We start from the raw sequence: 16,458 nt of genomic DNA, 5'->3' as shown, positions 1-16,458 counted from the left end.
CAGGATAAGTAATAAATAAGGTGTTTATTTCTAACATTAATTCACATTGTTTTGTTTAATTTTTCTCTCTTACACATTGATTTTTTTTTTTGGACATTCAACATAGTACATGCTATTCTTGTTATTTTGTTAATTTTTTTTGTCGTAGATTTTTTTCATGTGTTTTTTTTTCTTGAAAATGACATAACAACAGGCAAAATAAAAATTCATCAACTACACCTAGTCGCTAAAATGTTTGTTTGTTATTTTTTTTTCTTGACAATTTCCTTTTTTTGTGTTAATGGTTTTATTTAAATGTCCTTTTGGTTTTTCTTCTTCTGGTAAATGCAATTGTTTCATTTCATTTAAATGTTTCTTCGCTAGTAAACAAAAAAAACCATTGGTTTGTTCATGTGAAAAGAGTTCCCAGAAATGAGGTTGAAGCCGGTGGTGAATGGTTGAGTGTGGCTGCTGTGGCTACAAAATGGCAATGTTTAATAGTTTCTCTTCGGGGAGGAGGTCGGGATTACATCTAATATTGTGTCGGATATAATGGCATAATGGTAATTCAGAAGCCGCCAACTCAATATTCAAAAATGGGGGCCAAACGGCTCATTTCCGGGAGCCATTTTCCAACAGTTAGCTAGTGTATGTGTGTATGTGTGTTTTTTAGCTAGACAAATATGTATCTGCTTCTGAAAAGCTCTCTAATAAAAACCCTCTCGCTATGTTCATTTGGTTTGTTTTAATAAATACATGTCTACCGATATTTTCCGCAAGAAAATGGCGTTTATGGCATTTTGGGTCGCTATAAATAGTTAATTGTTTATTTCAATTTTTCTTCTTCCATTCACTCATACTCATTTTCATCTGCGTCATCTTCTTCAACTGTTTGTAATAAAACATGTATCTCCTAAGCCGTATGACGAAACATTTCACACGGACATATCAAAAATCACAGAAGAATTAACAAGTTATATAGATGTAGTTGATGCTTGCAAACATGCAGTTTTGCGTTGCGTTTTTTATGGTTTTGGTTGGTTGGTTTGGTTTGGTTTGGTTTGGTTTGTGAGACTCACTCTACGTATTGTGTAAAGACGATAGGCTTTAGAAAAGTTGTTTCTAATAATATGTTTTCAGTTTGTTTGTTTTTTTTGGTAACAGTTGTCTCTCAGTTGATTGGAGTTTTGTTCACTATGATATAAGCTCATTGTTCAATGTGTGTGTGTGTGTGTGTTTGTTGGTTGCTTGGTATTCCTCTATGTGGTACTGTGGCAGCTGCTGCTACTTCGGCTGCTACTACTATAATAATTCGCTTTTAATGGCATTCGTAGCGTACTCATATTGGTTTTGCTATTTGATTTGTGCAACGATGGCAGCGGTGTTGGCTCTTCGACAACGGCTCGATAGTGTAGATTCAATGGTTCCGATAGAAATTGACTTTTATCCAATTTATTGGCCAATGTTTCATGCGCCATATTACCGGTGGATTTGCTGTACTTGTTGTTATTCTCACTGCTACTGTTACTCGATAAATGGAAAAGCTTCGGCGTTGCACTTTCGCCCACATTTCGATTGTTATTCTGAACTTGTGGACCAATCTCATCAATCGCACAAATTGTCTCTTGATTCAAATCGACGCCGTCACTATTCAAACCTGTCGTAAAACTGGTTTGCATGGCAATCGATATGTTATTTGTGCTGGTCGATGCATCAACTTCAGCAGCGCGTTCAACACGTGCAACTGTTTTTGAATTTGACTTTCGTGAACGTGACTTGATTTCCTTGAGTGGCAAAAATTCCGTATTTTGTAGTTCAACATCGGTATCTGTGCTAAATTGATCCATATCGTCGTCGGTGTCAGCGTACGTCTCTTCAAATACTGAATCCGAAACGGGACTTCGCAAATCCGAATCCTGATAATCAATCGATGACATTTTCAGCGAACTGATCGAGGCCAATGGAGCTCGTCGATTCGATAACAAATTAGTTTGAAATGTATTATTCAACGTGTACTTAAGCATAGTGTCGTCTAAACATCGGGTTTCTAAGCCTAACTTATTGATTTGCTGTGCTAATACTGTGGTTTCGGCCAGTTCTTCCTCTTCGATTTCATCATAGTAAAATCGCCGGCTTCGCTCCGGATACGTACTGGTCGAATCAAATGATTCCTGATCAATTGAGCGTCGTCTTTGTGCTTTTTTCCAACGGCGGGCATTCACAGCACCACCGCCGCCGCCACCATCTTGATAGTGCCTTTGGTCAGTGCGTTCACTCGAACACGGTGACACACGTGGTGTTGGTTGGGTTAATTGAATGTCTGGCGGCTGATGAACATAATCCCAAATATTTGTTGTGCTTGGACATCGTGAAGAAATTGCCGGCAATGGGCTTAGACCTAATGTTATTGATGAGCATCTTCGTTCCAAATACGAACTCTCCGTTGAGCAGCATGTTATATTGCTGCAACGCCGCGATTCATTTCCCTATTTATAGAAATACAATAAAATTGGTTTACGATCTCATTATTTCCACATTAAAGCCGTTCACAAGGCATGAAACATTACCCGCTGTGGCGCAGATAGATACGGTTGTTGCGGTCGATCGTCCACATCATTGCTGCTGGTGATTTGATCGAATTCGTCATCGGCTTCGTCTCCATCACTTTCCATATAGTAATCAAAGCTTTCATTTATCGGATAGGCACAAAATACACGAGATGATTCAACTGAATTGCTTTTACGATAAGATCCGGCATAAGAAAAACGTCGCTGAGTTGGTGTTAATAAACTGCTATAACCGCCTAAAATGATGACATGCGTGATTTAATCACACGTTTCAACGAGTGCGTGCCTCCGTGCATTTGTGATTTAAATTAAACTCACCTATTGATGAAAACCGACCAGTTTGATTGAGTGTGGGTGGAGCGCTTACATTGCCGAGTGACATCATGCGGCTTCGCGAGCGATATGGAAACGAGTCCACGTAATCATCTGGATAAATAGACAGTCCAGTTGCTTCCATCGCCTCGGCCAGTTCACGATCCTCTTCTTCTTGCATAACAGCTGCTGCAACTGCAGCAATTTTAGGGTCCTTGAAATGCAAATTTCGCATTAGAAAATCGCACATAACCAATAAAATGGAGTCAAATGCAACAGAGCACAATTACCTTTAATGCTTTCATTGTTTCGATTCTTTCGCCGCGGCTCTTATAAATTACTAAAAACACCATCAAGCCAAAAAATCCGCCCAGCGTTGTGGCGATTCGCACACCAGTCATGGCATCATAGGTGGAAAAGAATTCGGTACGAATGCGTTCCCGTTCGGCAGCGATTTGCTCTAAAGTTGGTGGTTCAGTTGCATTGACTATGTAATAGGAATCGGGAGGGCTGAATGCCTGAGGCGGGGGAGATCGATGATGCGGATATGTTTGATTTTTGTTCTTCGCATGATGGCCTTCGTTTCTTGGGCTCCTTCACGATTTTGGAATAGAGACGAGAAGAAAAAAACCCGAGAGAGAGAGAGAGAGGGAAAGAGAAAGAGATCAATTTATATTAAAATGTGTTTTGGGTTGACCGTTTGAATAATTTATGCGATTTTTATGGTACCTGTTTTTGTGTGACTCGTTTCTGGTTGGATTTTTCGCGTAGCGTAAATTCGGTTTTGTCACCAATTTCGATTTCTGGTGATAGGATTGTCGACGCATTTCATCATGATATGGTTGTGGCGATTTATCTGTAGCAAACGACCGACGCTGGTGTTTGGCCATTGCTAACACAACGTCTGAAAAGATGTGTTGAAATGTTATTAAAACTCAATCAATCAACCGTTCAACGAATATCACGTAGTTTGCCCAGAATTTTATTTTAGAGGCCATTCAATTGAAATGGACCTAATTTATCATTGCAGGTGATGGCTGTGTGTGTACACTGCACTATGCCGTTGAAATGAATACCTCACCAATGTGAAAATCTAACCTAAATATAGGCTAGGTCATGTCAAAATCTATTAACCAATTCATAAAAAAAATATTTTATCATTTTTTCTCTTCCTCTCACAATCATACAAGTGTGAGACTAGATGAAGCGAATACACAAAAACAAACGCTATGCACTTCTTTTGTTTACGCATACTTTGTGATTCATTCTGAAACATGGAGAAACTTTGTCATTGAAAATTCATCGACTAGCCTAATTTACTTGAGAGAGTGAGACGGAGATGCACAAGCAGCTCGGCAGCCAGCCAAAGCCCAACCAAATATCACACTACACACCACACTACTACTATAGAACGGGAAATTGGTATTGTTCCATCATGGCCTCATATTCGTTCCTCTCTATCCATCCGAGCATAACAGATTTTATCGTCTTTTTTGCTTCTTCTTCTTCTTCTTCTATTTTGCGATTGATACTGCACAGTAAAAAAAACGCCCGAAACGTGTCGAAACAATGAAGCAACACAAATTTTCTTCTCACACTCTCTCTCTCTCTCTCTCTCTCTCTCTCTCTGCACTCTTATTGAACTTAAATCAAAATCATTTTTCATCAGCGCGTTCAAGCACACGCTGCAAAAGTCACTTTAAATTTCAATAGTGTATGTCTAATCGAGATCACACTCTGTGCAGACAACACATTTATTTGTATTGATTTTCACGCAACACACAAAAAACAGTGACACTTCCAACACAGAACACCATACTCAGCATATTTCCAAGTGGCGTTCATTTTACACACTTGTTCTCATTCACTCAAGCACCTGAGCGTTTCAAGGCAAAATCACACACAATCCCAACCATCGTACAATTTTCTTGATTTTCATTTGACCCCTTTGCATTTGTATGAAATTTCAATAAGCATTTTCTCAAATGATTTACCATTGTTTTGAGACTTGAATTTATCTTTCGGATGCACCACACAAATAACCAAAAATAAAAAAAACTGAAATTTTCCGTCACACTCGGTCGACCAGACTCTCACAAAACATCAAATTGAAATACAATCGCACACCAGTTGAAGGAAAAGTCGTGAGTGGATTCCGTTTGTACAACGCGAGAGAGTACATATGAAGAAAAACGCTGTACACACAAATTGGGCAAATACACTCTCTCGCAAACACACACACACACACGTATGGATAAGCTCAGAGAGAGAGCGTGTGTCGTGCCAGAATGGAACGAATGCTTTGGCGTAAGAAGGACAGCACAACAAGCCAACAAATGTATGTGTTGTAATTTAATGTGATGTGTACTTGTTCGTCGCAGACGAACCATACAACAATCCATGTGATTTATTGAACTTTGATGAGCAAAATTTTGAATTTTCGCGCAAGCGCCCAATCAAATCGATTCCAATGGTAAAATCAACCGAACCGATGGTTTGATTTCAAGATAAGGAAATTGAATGATAAAATATCACTTAAATTGATTACGAATCGATAAAATTATCACAATTTATTATCTTTTTTATCAATTGTTTTTCATTATCCACTCTTTTTCTCTCATGAAAATCGATAACCATAAATGGGAATCATTTCATTCTATTCATTTCTTCAAACCACATTTCAATTTCATCGACAGATGGCGCTGTTTTCAATCATTGACTTGTCATTGGCGAAACCTTTAAAAGTTCCATCACACATGGAACGTCAAAATAACACATGTTAGACTTGTGACACTGTCAATGTATACTAAAACAGCGTGGTTATTCACTTGCATTCAAATTGAAAATATTTCAATTTTAGTTTACTTTGAATTAAAGAAACAAAATAGTTGTTTTCGAAATGGAAGTGGACAAGGAAAAGCCAAGGATTTATTTAACCGAATATAAAGTGAAACAAGATGCTCACGATTACGGCATGGCTGACGATCTATGGAGTTTTGAGGATTTCAAGCGAAAATTTCGTATTGTTGTTGTACGACAGGCATACAATGAACTTGGCACAGAGCCATTGCTTGAATTTGATTTGATTGGATGTTTGCCGAGCATTGCGAATGCTTTTCGTCGATTGATGTTGAGTGAAGTGCCGAGCATGGCAATTGAAAAAGTTTATATGTACAACAACACGTCAATCATTCAAGATGAAGTATTGGCCCATCGATTGGGATTGATACCGCTGAAAGCCAATCCACAGCACTTTGAATACAAATCGGAAGACGCCAGTGACGATGGCACCGATCAAGACACATTGGAATATAAGTTGAAAGTGAAATGCACTCGCCGTAAAGATGCAAAAGACACCTCACTACCCGACAATTTGTACGAGAATGAAAAAGTTTATTCCGGCATGATCAAGTGGGTGCCAAAAGGTAAACAAGGCACCATGTTCCGTGAAAGTGACGTTGGCCCAGTGCACGACAAAATTTTGATCAGTAAAATGCGACCCGGACATGAATTGGATATTAAATTACTGGCGGTGAAAGGAATCGGAAAGGATCATGCAAAATTTTCACCCGTGTCAACAGCCACTTATCGTCTATTGCCCGAAATCACAATGAAACAAACGGTCACCGGTGAAGATGCAAAAATATTGCAATCATGCTTCAGTCCGGGCGTTATTGAAATCAACGAAAATGGACAAGCTTATGTTAAAGAAGCAAGATACGATTCATGCAGCCGCAATGTTTACCGCTATCCACATTTGGCCAACACCGTTGACATCGCACGTATTCGGAACCATTTCATTTTTACCGTTGAATCCGTCGGCGCCTATCCACCGCACGATATTTTCATTGAAGCTGTTAAAATTTTGAAGAAGAAATGCCGACAGTTGATCAACGAATTGGACGGAACCGATCAACAATAAATTTACTCTAGGAATACCATTCAAATAAAATACTTTTGAAAAATCTTTTTAATAAAATGAAGTCAAAGAAATCATAAATTGGAGTTGCTTATTGATTTATTTATATTTTCATTTCATGTATTCATAGGAAAAAAGAGAAAAAAAATAATCATATTTTCAACTTTGTTTTGAATGCTCAAATATCAATTCATTTAACCGAAAGTCTGTGTGTTTATCTGTCAAAACCGCACATGACAGATGATGAGCGCATGGTAAACTTAACCTAAGAATTTGTACATTGTTTTGATACGCTCAACGTGAATACAGTGCGGCACAAGTGGATGCAAACAAAAAGTTTTTTTTTAAATATTTTTATACGGAATATTTTAGTAAAAATTGAGTCATGGGAAAGCGAAAAATTAGCGTCAAAAGTGACGACGGAGATGAAGTGACTGCAAAATTGCTAAAAACCACATCAAATGATGTTGATAAGAAATTGGGTAAGTAAAATGCATTCAAATCATACAATGTTCAATGTGAATTGTTGGGTATGGATGAACATTCCACCGGAATGAAGTGAAAATTGACCGTTTTTGTCTTGGAATAGAAATAAAAGGGAGGATTGTTTGAAATTCATCAATGAGTTCATTGGTTTTTTTTTATTGAATTAATTTTATTCACGAAAAAAACAGATTCCAATGAAATTTGAATTCAAAGTTGAAAAAAAAAATGACAAAAAGTCATTATTAGACGTGTACCAATCAATCTCCGTTTATAATTTCAGGTTTGGCAGATGAAGACAATGACGCTGCAGTAGCTAACAAAGAAGAAGAATTGCAAGAAGAAACACCACTCCCAGTGTCCAAAAAACCGTTTGTTCCGAAGAAATTCCGTGATGCACTCCGAAGAAATGATTTTATCACAGGTAAACAGCGACTCATTCATTTAAAAAAAATCAATTATTCTGGCATCGACTTTATCTTAAATATTGATTTTCATTGTAGAAATCCGGATTTTCTTGCAAAAAGCGGAGTCAGATGTAACAATAGTTCCACAATTCTTGCAGAGCGGTGGCAAACCGCTTGAAATAGCGCAAGTGCTAAATAAAGTGGATAAAAATGAGTTATTCCATATTTCATATGTGTTCAGTGCATTGCACCTGGTGTTAATGGAGAAAATGAACCAAGAGAATCATTTGAACAGGGATGCGGTTGAAGTGTGTGCGTATGTGTTGAACAATCATCGTGTCTGCATCGAGAAATTGCTCTCGTCCAATTATGCCACGCACAAAAAGTCAGTACTGAAATTGCTAACTGATACGGTTTATTTGGCGCCTCATTTGGGACGTGAACTGCTGACCACATTTAATGTTGCCTTTAATTCGGAAACTCTGCAGCGATTCACAGCACACGATCGAAACGAAGCCAATTTACCAGATGAGGAACGGGTGCGTTCATGCTACATTTATTTCATTCTGTCATTCATCATCGAAGGGAATCATGTGCTCATCAAAAATTTGCTTGACCGCAACGAAATGCTGATGGCACTGCTGTCGGGATTGACATACGATAGCAAAGAGACCGTACTGTTGGTGTTGAACTCATTTTTGAAATTTGTGCTGCAATCGGGCGTCGTTTCGAAAACCAAAAAAGTGCAAGTATTCACCGCAAATGTTGTCAATGAATTAATTCGTTTACTGGAATGGAAAGGCCCGGCATATTTTGCAGCCATTTCACACAAAAAGACTAAGGACAAAGCGGCACAATTCATAAATGTGGATGACCAAAACACTGTTTGTGACACTGTCTATTTGTTTTTGTGCGAACTGTTGGCATCACGAAAGAACGGAATTGCATTCAAAACCCTGGGGCAACGTCAGCTCAAGTCGAACGGCATTCAAAAGGAAGTTTTGGTCAAAATGGATCATTTCATGGGCAATTCATACAAAGCAAACTTGGTCATTGAAATATTGAAGGCATGTCCGGAGCTGATGAAAAAATTCGTTCAAAAACACGCCTCTTGCCTCGACTCCTTTAAAAAGAACAACAATTGGTTTGAAGCAGTGGATTTCTTTGCAAAATTGATTGACTCACTCACACCCGACATTATTCAGTATCAAAACGACAAAATGAACGCAAAGGAAACAATCGAACTAATCAAAGACATTTGTATGGCACCAGAAATATTGCAACAACTTCGAAATAAAAACACACTTCGCAGTGAAAAACTCAACGTTCGCCAGAAATCAACGAATTTACTGTATTTGATGTTCAAACAATGCAATCAGTATCTATTCAAAATGTCCCAATGGAACGTCCATCGGGCCAATGAGTTGAAAAAGATTAAATTCGATTTGATCAACCACATTTTGACACTTTGTCCAACAGTGGAGAATATTCTGCTGTCGTTGCACATGTCACAAGTGGATGAGACGGCCGACAGTGAGAAAATGTTCGAGCATTTGGAGTGCATTTTGGATTTGCTGTTGATAATCACACAATCGATACCATCGTTCATTGACACCACATCATCGGTTATCAACTATATCAAGATTTTGGGACCGATTTATGAACTGAACCGTGAATTAGAGAGCAGCACACGCATTGAATTCAAAGCAGTTAAACTAATGCTGGCACTCGAACCAAAGGCCCTTTCGCCAAAGACGAAACTCTTCGGTCAAATTATCCAGTCATTCTTCAATGTTTACCGCTTTGGGGCACCGAAAGAACGAACTGAAGTGAAACACCTACTTCGAACCGTCTTCCTTAACACGGGCTTATTCGAAAATGGTCCACTTGAGATCGATTTATGGCTGGCCGCCATCGACCACATCGATGAAGATTCACTTACTTCGGTCAGAGAGTTTCTTGTCGAACAAATCAATTCGTACGATGCAAATAATTTCCAAATCACGCAAATCAATTCGCAACTACCGTCGTCGCTGGATAAAAATCTCACCGAAACATTTGAAAACATCGAGAAAGGCACCACCTTAAAAGGATTACTGGATGTGGCCACATTGCGGCCATTCTTCTTGCATGTCGTTCAATCGATTCAACAGCTACCCGACACAAAAGACGACGACGAAGAGAACGACGAAAAGGCGGAAATTTTGGAGTACATTGAAACAGTTGCATTTTATTTATTCCACTATTTGCCGTCACCGGAATCCGTTTATTATGCCATTGAGCCGATAGCCCAGAAATATTCATCGTACATGAAAAAATGGATTGTACAATCGAAAGCGGGTAAATTCCCCAAGGAATTTCCATCGAACTGCTTAAGCAAATTGTATGAATCGTTGATGGAAAATTCGCACGACACACTCGTAAGCATTTTCGATGATCAACTGACAGCTGTCATGGAAACGACCGAACTATCTGACAAAAGCAATGATTTATTGGTGAACCTCAATGGCACTGACTACAAATTAAGTCCAACACTAACGAACGAAACCGAAATTATGGTTTTGAATTACACTTTGATGTTTGTCACCAATCAACGCCATAAAAACAACACATTGACTAATGAACAATGCACGCAGGCCATTAAATACTTGAGTGAATTATGGAAAATACTGGATGTCATTGCAGCCACCGCACGCGAAACAAATGAACACGGTTTCGAACTCAATGAATCAGAGGTGAATCCATCCGTAAAAGCATTAAAGTATGTATTTTCCAACTGTTACTATTTGCTGCAATCGTTTGACATTTGGTCGAAAGAGAGTCAAATCACACGGTTCGTGTATGAAACGGTGAAAAATATGGAGTACACCGAAGCGATGGATGCTATTTTAGTGCATTACCGAAAGAAGATAAGCAATCAAATTGTCGTCTCCGTTGAACAGGGAGCGAACTTATCGGAGCAGACACATGAAAACCTCATCGATTTGCTGAACACGTTCCATCTAGATGCCGATAATTGCTGTGAAATTCTTACAAGTTTGTCGCAACTAAATTACGAGCACTTTGTGACACCACAAAATGAAATTTCTACTTATGCGGGCATCCTTTCGTATGCATTACGTCGACTGGCTGAACTAAAGGAACGTGCTGCGAAATCATCCATCATTGCCGGCATCAGTGAACTGTATGTGTGCCTTAGTTCGAATGTAAACGTCGAAATTAATTACCAAGTAATTGAAGAAGCTTTAGTTGCCTATCTTTCCGTGTACTATCATCATTTGTCTGACGTGCACGACGATTTGTTTGCCGCCATATTCCGGGCGAAGCGATTAAATAAAGCCGTCATCAAATTAGCATGCTTATTGCTTGAACGCAAAACCAACCTTATCGATGGTTTGCCGAAATTAATCGAGGATAATATGCCGAAGAAGGAATTAATCTATCCATTGCTCAATGTGGTTGCCGTCAAGCGTATCGACTTAAGTGATAAACTATTGGCAAAATTGTATGCAGAATACAAAAACGGTATTATGAAAACGATTGAGAAGCCAGCTAAGGCGGCCGTTATTTACAAGGAGAATGTGTTGAGTTCGGTGTTTTTGATTGAAAAGTGTATGTCAATCAAAGAGTGTACGGATTTCCTAAAGAAAACCGTCAACTTCGAAGGGGCCGACGTGTTTCAGTTACAAATCATAAAATCCATCCACTTGAAAGTGTTGATGCACAGCGACAATGTGGATGCGATTCGGCAATCGTACGAAAACTTTTTGGCCATTTTTGTTCGTCTGTTTGGAACGCTATCGAAACACGAACCATTGGATATGAAGAAAGTCAATTGTTTCATTTATATTGCGTATGATTGGACAAAGCTGAAACTAAAACTTTTGCCATCGGCGCTATCGTTAAAGTTGGAATACGAACAAATATGCGGCACACAACTTTGGATACAATTGGGTAAATCATGTTTGAAGCATGGCATGCGTCTACAGAAGGACGATACGAACAAAATTAAGGAAGATGCCGCTGGTTTGTTGAAGATTTTCGCCTATCTTTGCAACGAATTCTATGCGAACGATGCGAACAACGAAGATGCTAAGCTCTTCTTCGAAATGGTGGTGTCCCATCCAAGTTTCTTCGACATAATAACAATGCAACAGAAGACCCAGCTCAAAACTAATTTAGCCTATTTGCTGTATGTTTTGGTGCGAAAAAATGCTGAGGTCATCGAATCGAATCACATACCAATTTTGTTGGCCGGTTACCAAGGCAAGATGTCATTCAGCGATCAATACATTTTGGCCATATTACAGATGTACGAACGGAACGAGTGTGATATGCGTAAATATCGACCGTTTATTTTTGGTGAGAATGCCTTGAGCTATTATTCGTTGAATTCAAGTACGAAACCGTCGTTGTTGCAAGAGCCACAGGATCAAGTGATGGCCCTTTTTGATGCCGATATTTCCGAAAATACATTGGTTAATTTCCCCGTTTGGCGTAAATTGAATGTCATCGACCAAGTGCCCGCTGTCGACTTCACATGCCACGGAATCATCGGTCAAGAACATTCAAACAATGTAAGCATCGCAAAAAGTACCGTGGAAAAATTAGTCGAACTTGGTGAATACAAAAACCGCATCGATCCAACTGTGCTCACTGAATCGGCACGAAGAGATGAAACATTCGAAAATGTATATGATCCCGCCTTTTTAATACCATTGATGCAAATGGCATTTGCGCCTGAAGCCTGCACCAAACCACTTCGACCCGCTCAAAATGGAATGCTAGCCATTACATTCGCCTGCCTATCGAGTGCGGACAAAGATATGCGATTGGCGGCCGCAACTGCATTTCAACGCTATCGCAACCACATGGAAAGTGCACGTTTTGTCGATAACAAACTCTGGATCCATATCTTTAATGCGATTCGTAACGGTGTGCAAAACCTTACGCTTGAAGCACAAAAACGTAAAAAGCATCGCATACCACGCATACCATACATTGCCGGTGTATTCTTCGCTCGTACCATCAACACACTAATGAATCCGCTCAGCGAACTTTATCGTCCGTTGAGTACATTTTTGTTGATAAAAAATTCGTTTGACTTTATGACGGTGCCGGAATTTAATGTACTATTTCATAGCCCCGATGTTAACCACAATATCCATCGCAGTTTTATTTTGGATGTGTTGCGAGACGGCCTTAAAACAACCAACGATTTCAATGTTTTAATTTCAAATCACATTTTCAAAGCATTGCTCGGCTACTATGGCGCCCCAACAACCACACGTGAACGTAACATTCAAATTTTAACGGTCGTAAATGCAGCCGCAAAAATTCCAAAATCAGCCAAACTTCTGATTGACGTCGTTGGCATTTTACCCTGGTTAAGTAATGTGGCCGACAACATTGAATTCTTTCAATTCGACTTTTTGGATATTTTCTGCACGATTCTCAATAATTTGTACAATTCGGTTGCCGTAAATCGAGATGAGTATGGAACGAATACGGTGAATAGCATTGAAATTCAAATGCTACATATTCTATTGAAAATCTGCCCGAATCTATCGCAACGTATTGCGGAAGTCTCCTTCGTACGCTATGTGAATGTATTGAAATCAATCGCTGTGAAGAGAAATCGATGTCAATTCTTGAGCACCGAAAATATTACACATCTGATCAAATGTATGGCTGGATATGTGAACACTGATTTGGCATGGGATTGCAATTTCCTAATGGAAAACACACAGGCATACCTAAGCACTGAAGGTAAATTCGAATATAACCGCAAACTCAGGGAATACGGTACGCTGAACGAACAGACGATTTTCATTGTGTCGAGCCTCCGTGAAATCATCATTTGCTGGCAAAATGCGAAACATTCGTGAAAACCTAATTAATCATCGTTGAATCATATGCGATTACAGTCAAAACGAAATTCCCATTGCTAAATAAATGACATGATTTATATTCAGAATGAATAAAAATAACACGACACAAATCAAGCAAAGTTAACGCAGAAAATGGAACGTAAATTTAAACGGAAATGAAATGAAATAAATTGTTGCGATTTTTTCCTCTCTGAATCAAAATTCTTTGTGTGTTTTTTTTTTCTCTTTAGGTTTTTTTATTTGAAATGAAGGGAAAAGCCTAGGGGCTAGGAAAAAGTTGTGAGATTCACATAGATTCTCACATATTCATGCGTTCGTGGCTTTGTTATTGTTGTTGTACACTCACTGCGCTGTGAATGTCTCGTATACACAATCACACAAATTCACAAATATTCGTACGGATTCGTCTCAAGCGCTTGTGTTCTTACCCCCTAGGGAAAAGCGTATGAAATTTGATGAAAAAAAAATGCAAAAGATAAATAAAAATTCATGAAATTGAAATTAATACTTTGCACCTGTCTTGCTTCAATCTCTTACCTCGCTCCATCTCGGTGTGTTTGTGTTTTGAGTTGCTTAAAGAGAGAACTTTTTGATTGAATCAAACAAACGAACGGAACATTCAATGTATTCTCTTTGGTTGGTATTATTTTAAAGTTTTTATCGAATAACCAATAAGAGTTCTTAATTGCTATTGACTCACTTTCCCCTTTCCATTTGTCTTAAAGGAACCGCTTTATTGAACTTTACTAGTTAAACATCTCCTTGTTTTGCATCATCATTACGAAAATTTCGAAGATAAATAAAGAGTTAGCTAGAGTATTTCCATTGGAAACTTTAAACAAAAAGAATTGTATCTATTTCACCTGAATCGGTCGAATATACAAGTTGCGTTGGGTTATCGATTGCGTGTCTCAAACTTGAAATTCACGCAAGACTGCAAAGATGAATTTATATAAGAGAAGAATAAAAACTCCTTCATTCATAAAGCATTGCATGGGGCCGTTTTGTGTGTGGGTGTCGCGGCGTCAGTGTTTGGCGTCGGTTGTGCGTAATATTTGAGGTCTGTTTCAATTATAATTAAAATTAAATATTTACGTCTCGGCAGGCGTTTAACACAAATCCTTTTTCACTTCTTTCGAACGTTGAACGTCGAGGGCGGAATTGTTGGAAAAATTTCGACAAAATAATCCTAAGGCAACAATTGTAATCTGTGTGAAACCGGTTTCATTCATTTTAATGGGCTTAGCAAGAATGTCGCTGCTGCGCAGATATTGCGTACGAAAAATTCAAATTAAACATTCACGATTTGGTAACAAGGTCATGTATCTAGCGAGAAAAAAAGGTAAGATGTTGTTGGTCATGGTGTAAAAATGGTCGATATGACGAGAGCAAAGAGAAACAATTTGTAGTTTCTATGAAGGCAGTCAATACTCGCGGAAATTTTCCTTTTTTTCTGGTTTCCCTTTCATCGGTCACGAGAGATGGAGAGTATGAGACAATACAACGAAACTCCATCAAAATAAAAAAAAAGTTCTCACAGCTGGCCTTGGTTCGCATTAAATCAGGAAGAAGAAGAGATAAGTTTCGTTCGCGTTGAAAATGATTATTTTGAACTTTTTCGCGTAAGAAAGAGTACATTTATTCTGGCTTGTGCCATCATCATTACGAACGACAATAGCTTGGTTTGCTCATCTTCATTCTGAAATAATATTTCACAAAATGTAGCTGTGCGACTTTGTGTGTTTGTGTGGCCACCGTGTGTCACTGCTGCTTAACCACCGCACTGAATGACACAAATTACATAAAATTCATTTATTTAAAACCATTACCAGCCGCTACTTTCATCCAATTTTTGCAACTCATTGTAATCCACATGGAGCACGCGCGCGCACTCGCTCGCTCACTCGCCTCGACATATTTTCAACAGACATTCAAAATTTAATGTATTACCAACGACGACGAGAACACCAACATACCACCACATTCCCATTCCCATTCCCCCAAAAACTGTGCGCTTTGTGGCATTTTTATGCTCGGTTTGTCATTGTAACTACGGAATTTTGTGTGCACAATGTAAATAAACAATTGTGAAATTCCATGAAAATCTTCTCTTTGACATCTAAACAATGTTTTACTCGGCTATTTCTGTTTCTGCCAGATAGACAGATAGAAAAAGAGAATGAGACATAGTGACACAGAGAGAAAATGCACTGAAGACAGTGGGTATGAGGCCAAAAATTGCCATATCAACCGCAACAAATTACATTTCTCCGTTCGCACACAAATTTGTGATTTAAAGTCGATTTTCGTTGTGTATCGAATTAAGGGCAAGAGATTTGTCGTATTGTAAACAGTAAATTGTCCGTCATCATCGTTAAAAAGAAATATACGGCTTTTTAATATTTGGCTTTTTTTTTATATGTGTGCGGTGCGTGCAAGAGAAGATGCTCACGGCATATAAATATCTTTATTGGATTTACGAGATAAACATTCACACAATAAAATCGGAAATTTATTGTACGGCCATTTTCAGCAACAGAGTTTTCTCCTCACTTTGCCTCGTCTCACGAGCGTTTGTGTATCAGTCTATATGTGTGTGGTGTGCTGGAAAATATGTTGTGCACTTTGTTACCTCCCAGGGCTTTGAATAGTATTTTGACGTAGTTTGTACGAAGAGAGTAGCGAAATAAAACAAGACACAGCAATTTATTTTGAATAAACATAAAAATGTTCAATTCGAAATTCAAATTGCAGTTCTCATTTGGTATGTTCCGGTTTAAATCTGGGAATTCGTTTAAATGTGCGAATAAAATCCGAGACTCATCGCATTCCAGAGGCAATATTGGGGAAGTTTTATTTATATTAAAATGGGATGTTATTAAAATGTGACATATCGTTGC

The 16,458-nt window shown here is 38.6% G+C and overlaps 3 protein-coding genes across 4 annotated transcripts; 2 read left to right on the top strand and 1 right to left on the bottom strand.

Annotated features, from left to right (window-relative positions):
• Nucleotides 1-5,232, bottom strand: LOC129566232 (uncharacterized). 2 transcript variants are annotated; one of them, XM_055441982.1, is made up of 6 exons: nt 4,853-5,232; nt 3,588-3,762; nt 3,149-3,452; nt 2,865-3,072; nt 2,547-2,782; nt 1-2,465 (listed from the first exon to the last, which is right to left on the bottom strand). In XM_055441982.1, exons 2-6 carry the CDS (start codon nt 3,746-3,748, stop codon nt 1,239-1,241), a joined length of 2,136 nt encoding a protein of 711 aa, XP_055297957.1. In that variant the 5' UTR covers nt 3,749-3,762; nt 4,853-5,232; the 3' UTR covers nt 1-1,238. The 2 variants fall into 2 exon arrangements, with proteins under 2 accessions (XP_055297957.1, XP_055297958.1); XM_055441983.1 differs by lacking the exon at nt 4,853-5,232 and adding an exon at nt 4,179-4,830.
• A 410-nt stretch (nt 5,233-5,642) lies between these two features.
• On the top strand, nt 5,643-6,858 carry LOC129566240 (DNA-directed RNA polymerases I and III subunit RPAC1). Its single transcript, XM_055441995.1, has one exon. The coding sequence runs from the start codon at nt 5,758-5,760 to the stop codon at nt 6,778-6,780; it is 1,023 nt and encodes a 340-aa protein (XP_055297970.1). The 5' UTR covers nt 5,643-5,757; the 3' UTR covers nt 6,781-6,858.
• Nucleotides 6,740-13,759, top strand: LOC129566229 (uncharacterized). The gene is made up of 3 exons (XM_055441975.1): nt 6,740-7,259; nt 7,544-7,684; nt 7,764-13,759. Exons 1-3 carry the CDS (start codon nt 7,163-7,165, stop codon nt 13,553-13,555), a joined length of 6,030 nt encoding a protein of 2,009 aa, XP_055297950.1. The 5' UTR covers nt 6,740-7,162; the 3' UTR covers nt 13,556-13,759.
• The last annotated feature ends 2,699 nt before the right edge of the window (nt 13,760-16,458 follow it).

The sequence above is a fragment of the Sitodiplosis mosellana genome, unplaced genomic scaffold (genome assembly GCF_009176505.1).
Source record: "Sitodiplosis mosellana isolate CC-2019 unplaced genomic scaffold, AAFC_SMos_1.0 Smas_scaffold_3, whole genome shotgun sequence".
NCBI classification, from domain to species: Eukaryota; Metazoa; Arthropoda; class Insecta; order Diptera; family Cecidomyiidae; genus Sitodiplosis; species Sitodiplosis mosellana.
Note: the sequence above shows the minus strand (reverse complement) of the source record. Positions and strands in the feature narration are given on the sequence as shown.

What these genes read in the sequence shown, in the direction of transcription:
- LOC129566229 (XM_055441975.1), top strand. Translation starts at nt 7,163, where the DNA reads ATGGGAAAGCGAAAAATTAGCGTCAAAAGTGACGACGGAGATGAAGTG. An exon ending in TGATGTTGATAAGAAATTGG is followed by an intron (nt 7,260 to 7,543) that starts GTAAGTAAAATG and finishes TTATAATTTCAG; the next exon opens with GTTTGGCAGATGAAGACAAT. An exon ending in AAGAAATGATTTTATCACAG is followed by an intron (nt 7,685 to 7,763) that starts GTAAACAGCGAC and finishes TTTTCATTGTAG; the next exon opens with AAATCCGGATTTTCTTGCAA.
- LOC129566232 (XM_055441982.1), bottom strand. Translation starts at nt 3,748, where the DNA reads ATGGCCAAACACCAGCGTCGGTCGTTTGCTACAGATAAATCGCCACAA. An exon ending in AACGAGTCACACAAAAACAG is followed by an intron (nt 3,453 to 3,587) that starts GTACCATAAAAA and finishes AAAATCGTGAAG; the next exon opens with GAGCCCAAGAAACGAAGGCC. An exon ending in AAACAATGAAAGCATTAAAG is followed by an intron (nt 3,073 to 3,148) that starts GTAATTGTGCTC and finishes TTGCATTTCAAG; the next exon opens with GACCCTAAAATTGCTGCAGT.
- LOC129566240 (XM_055441995.1), top strand. Translation starts at nt 5,758, where the DNA reads ATGGAAGTGGACAAGGAAAAGCCAAGGATTTATTTAACCGAATATAAA.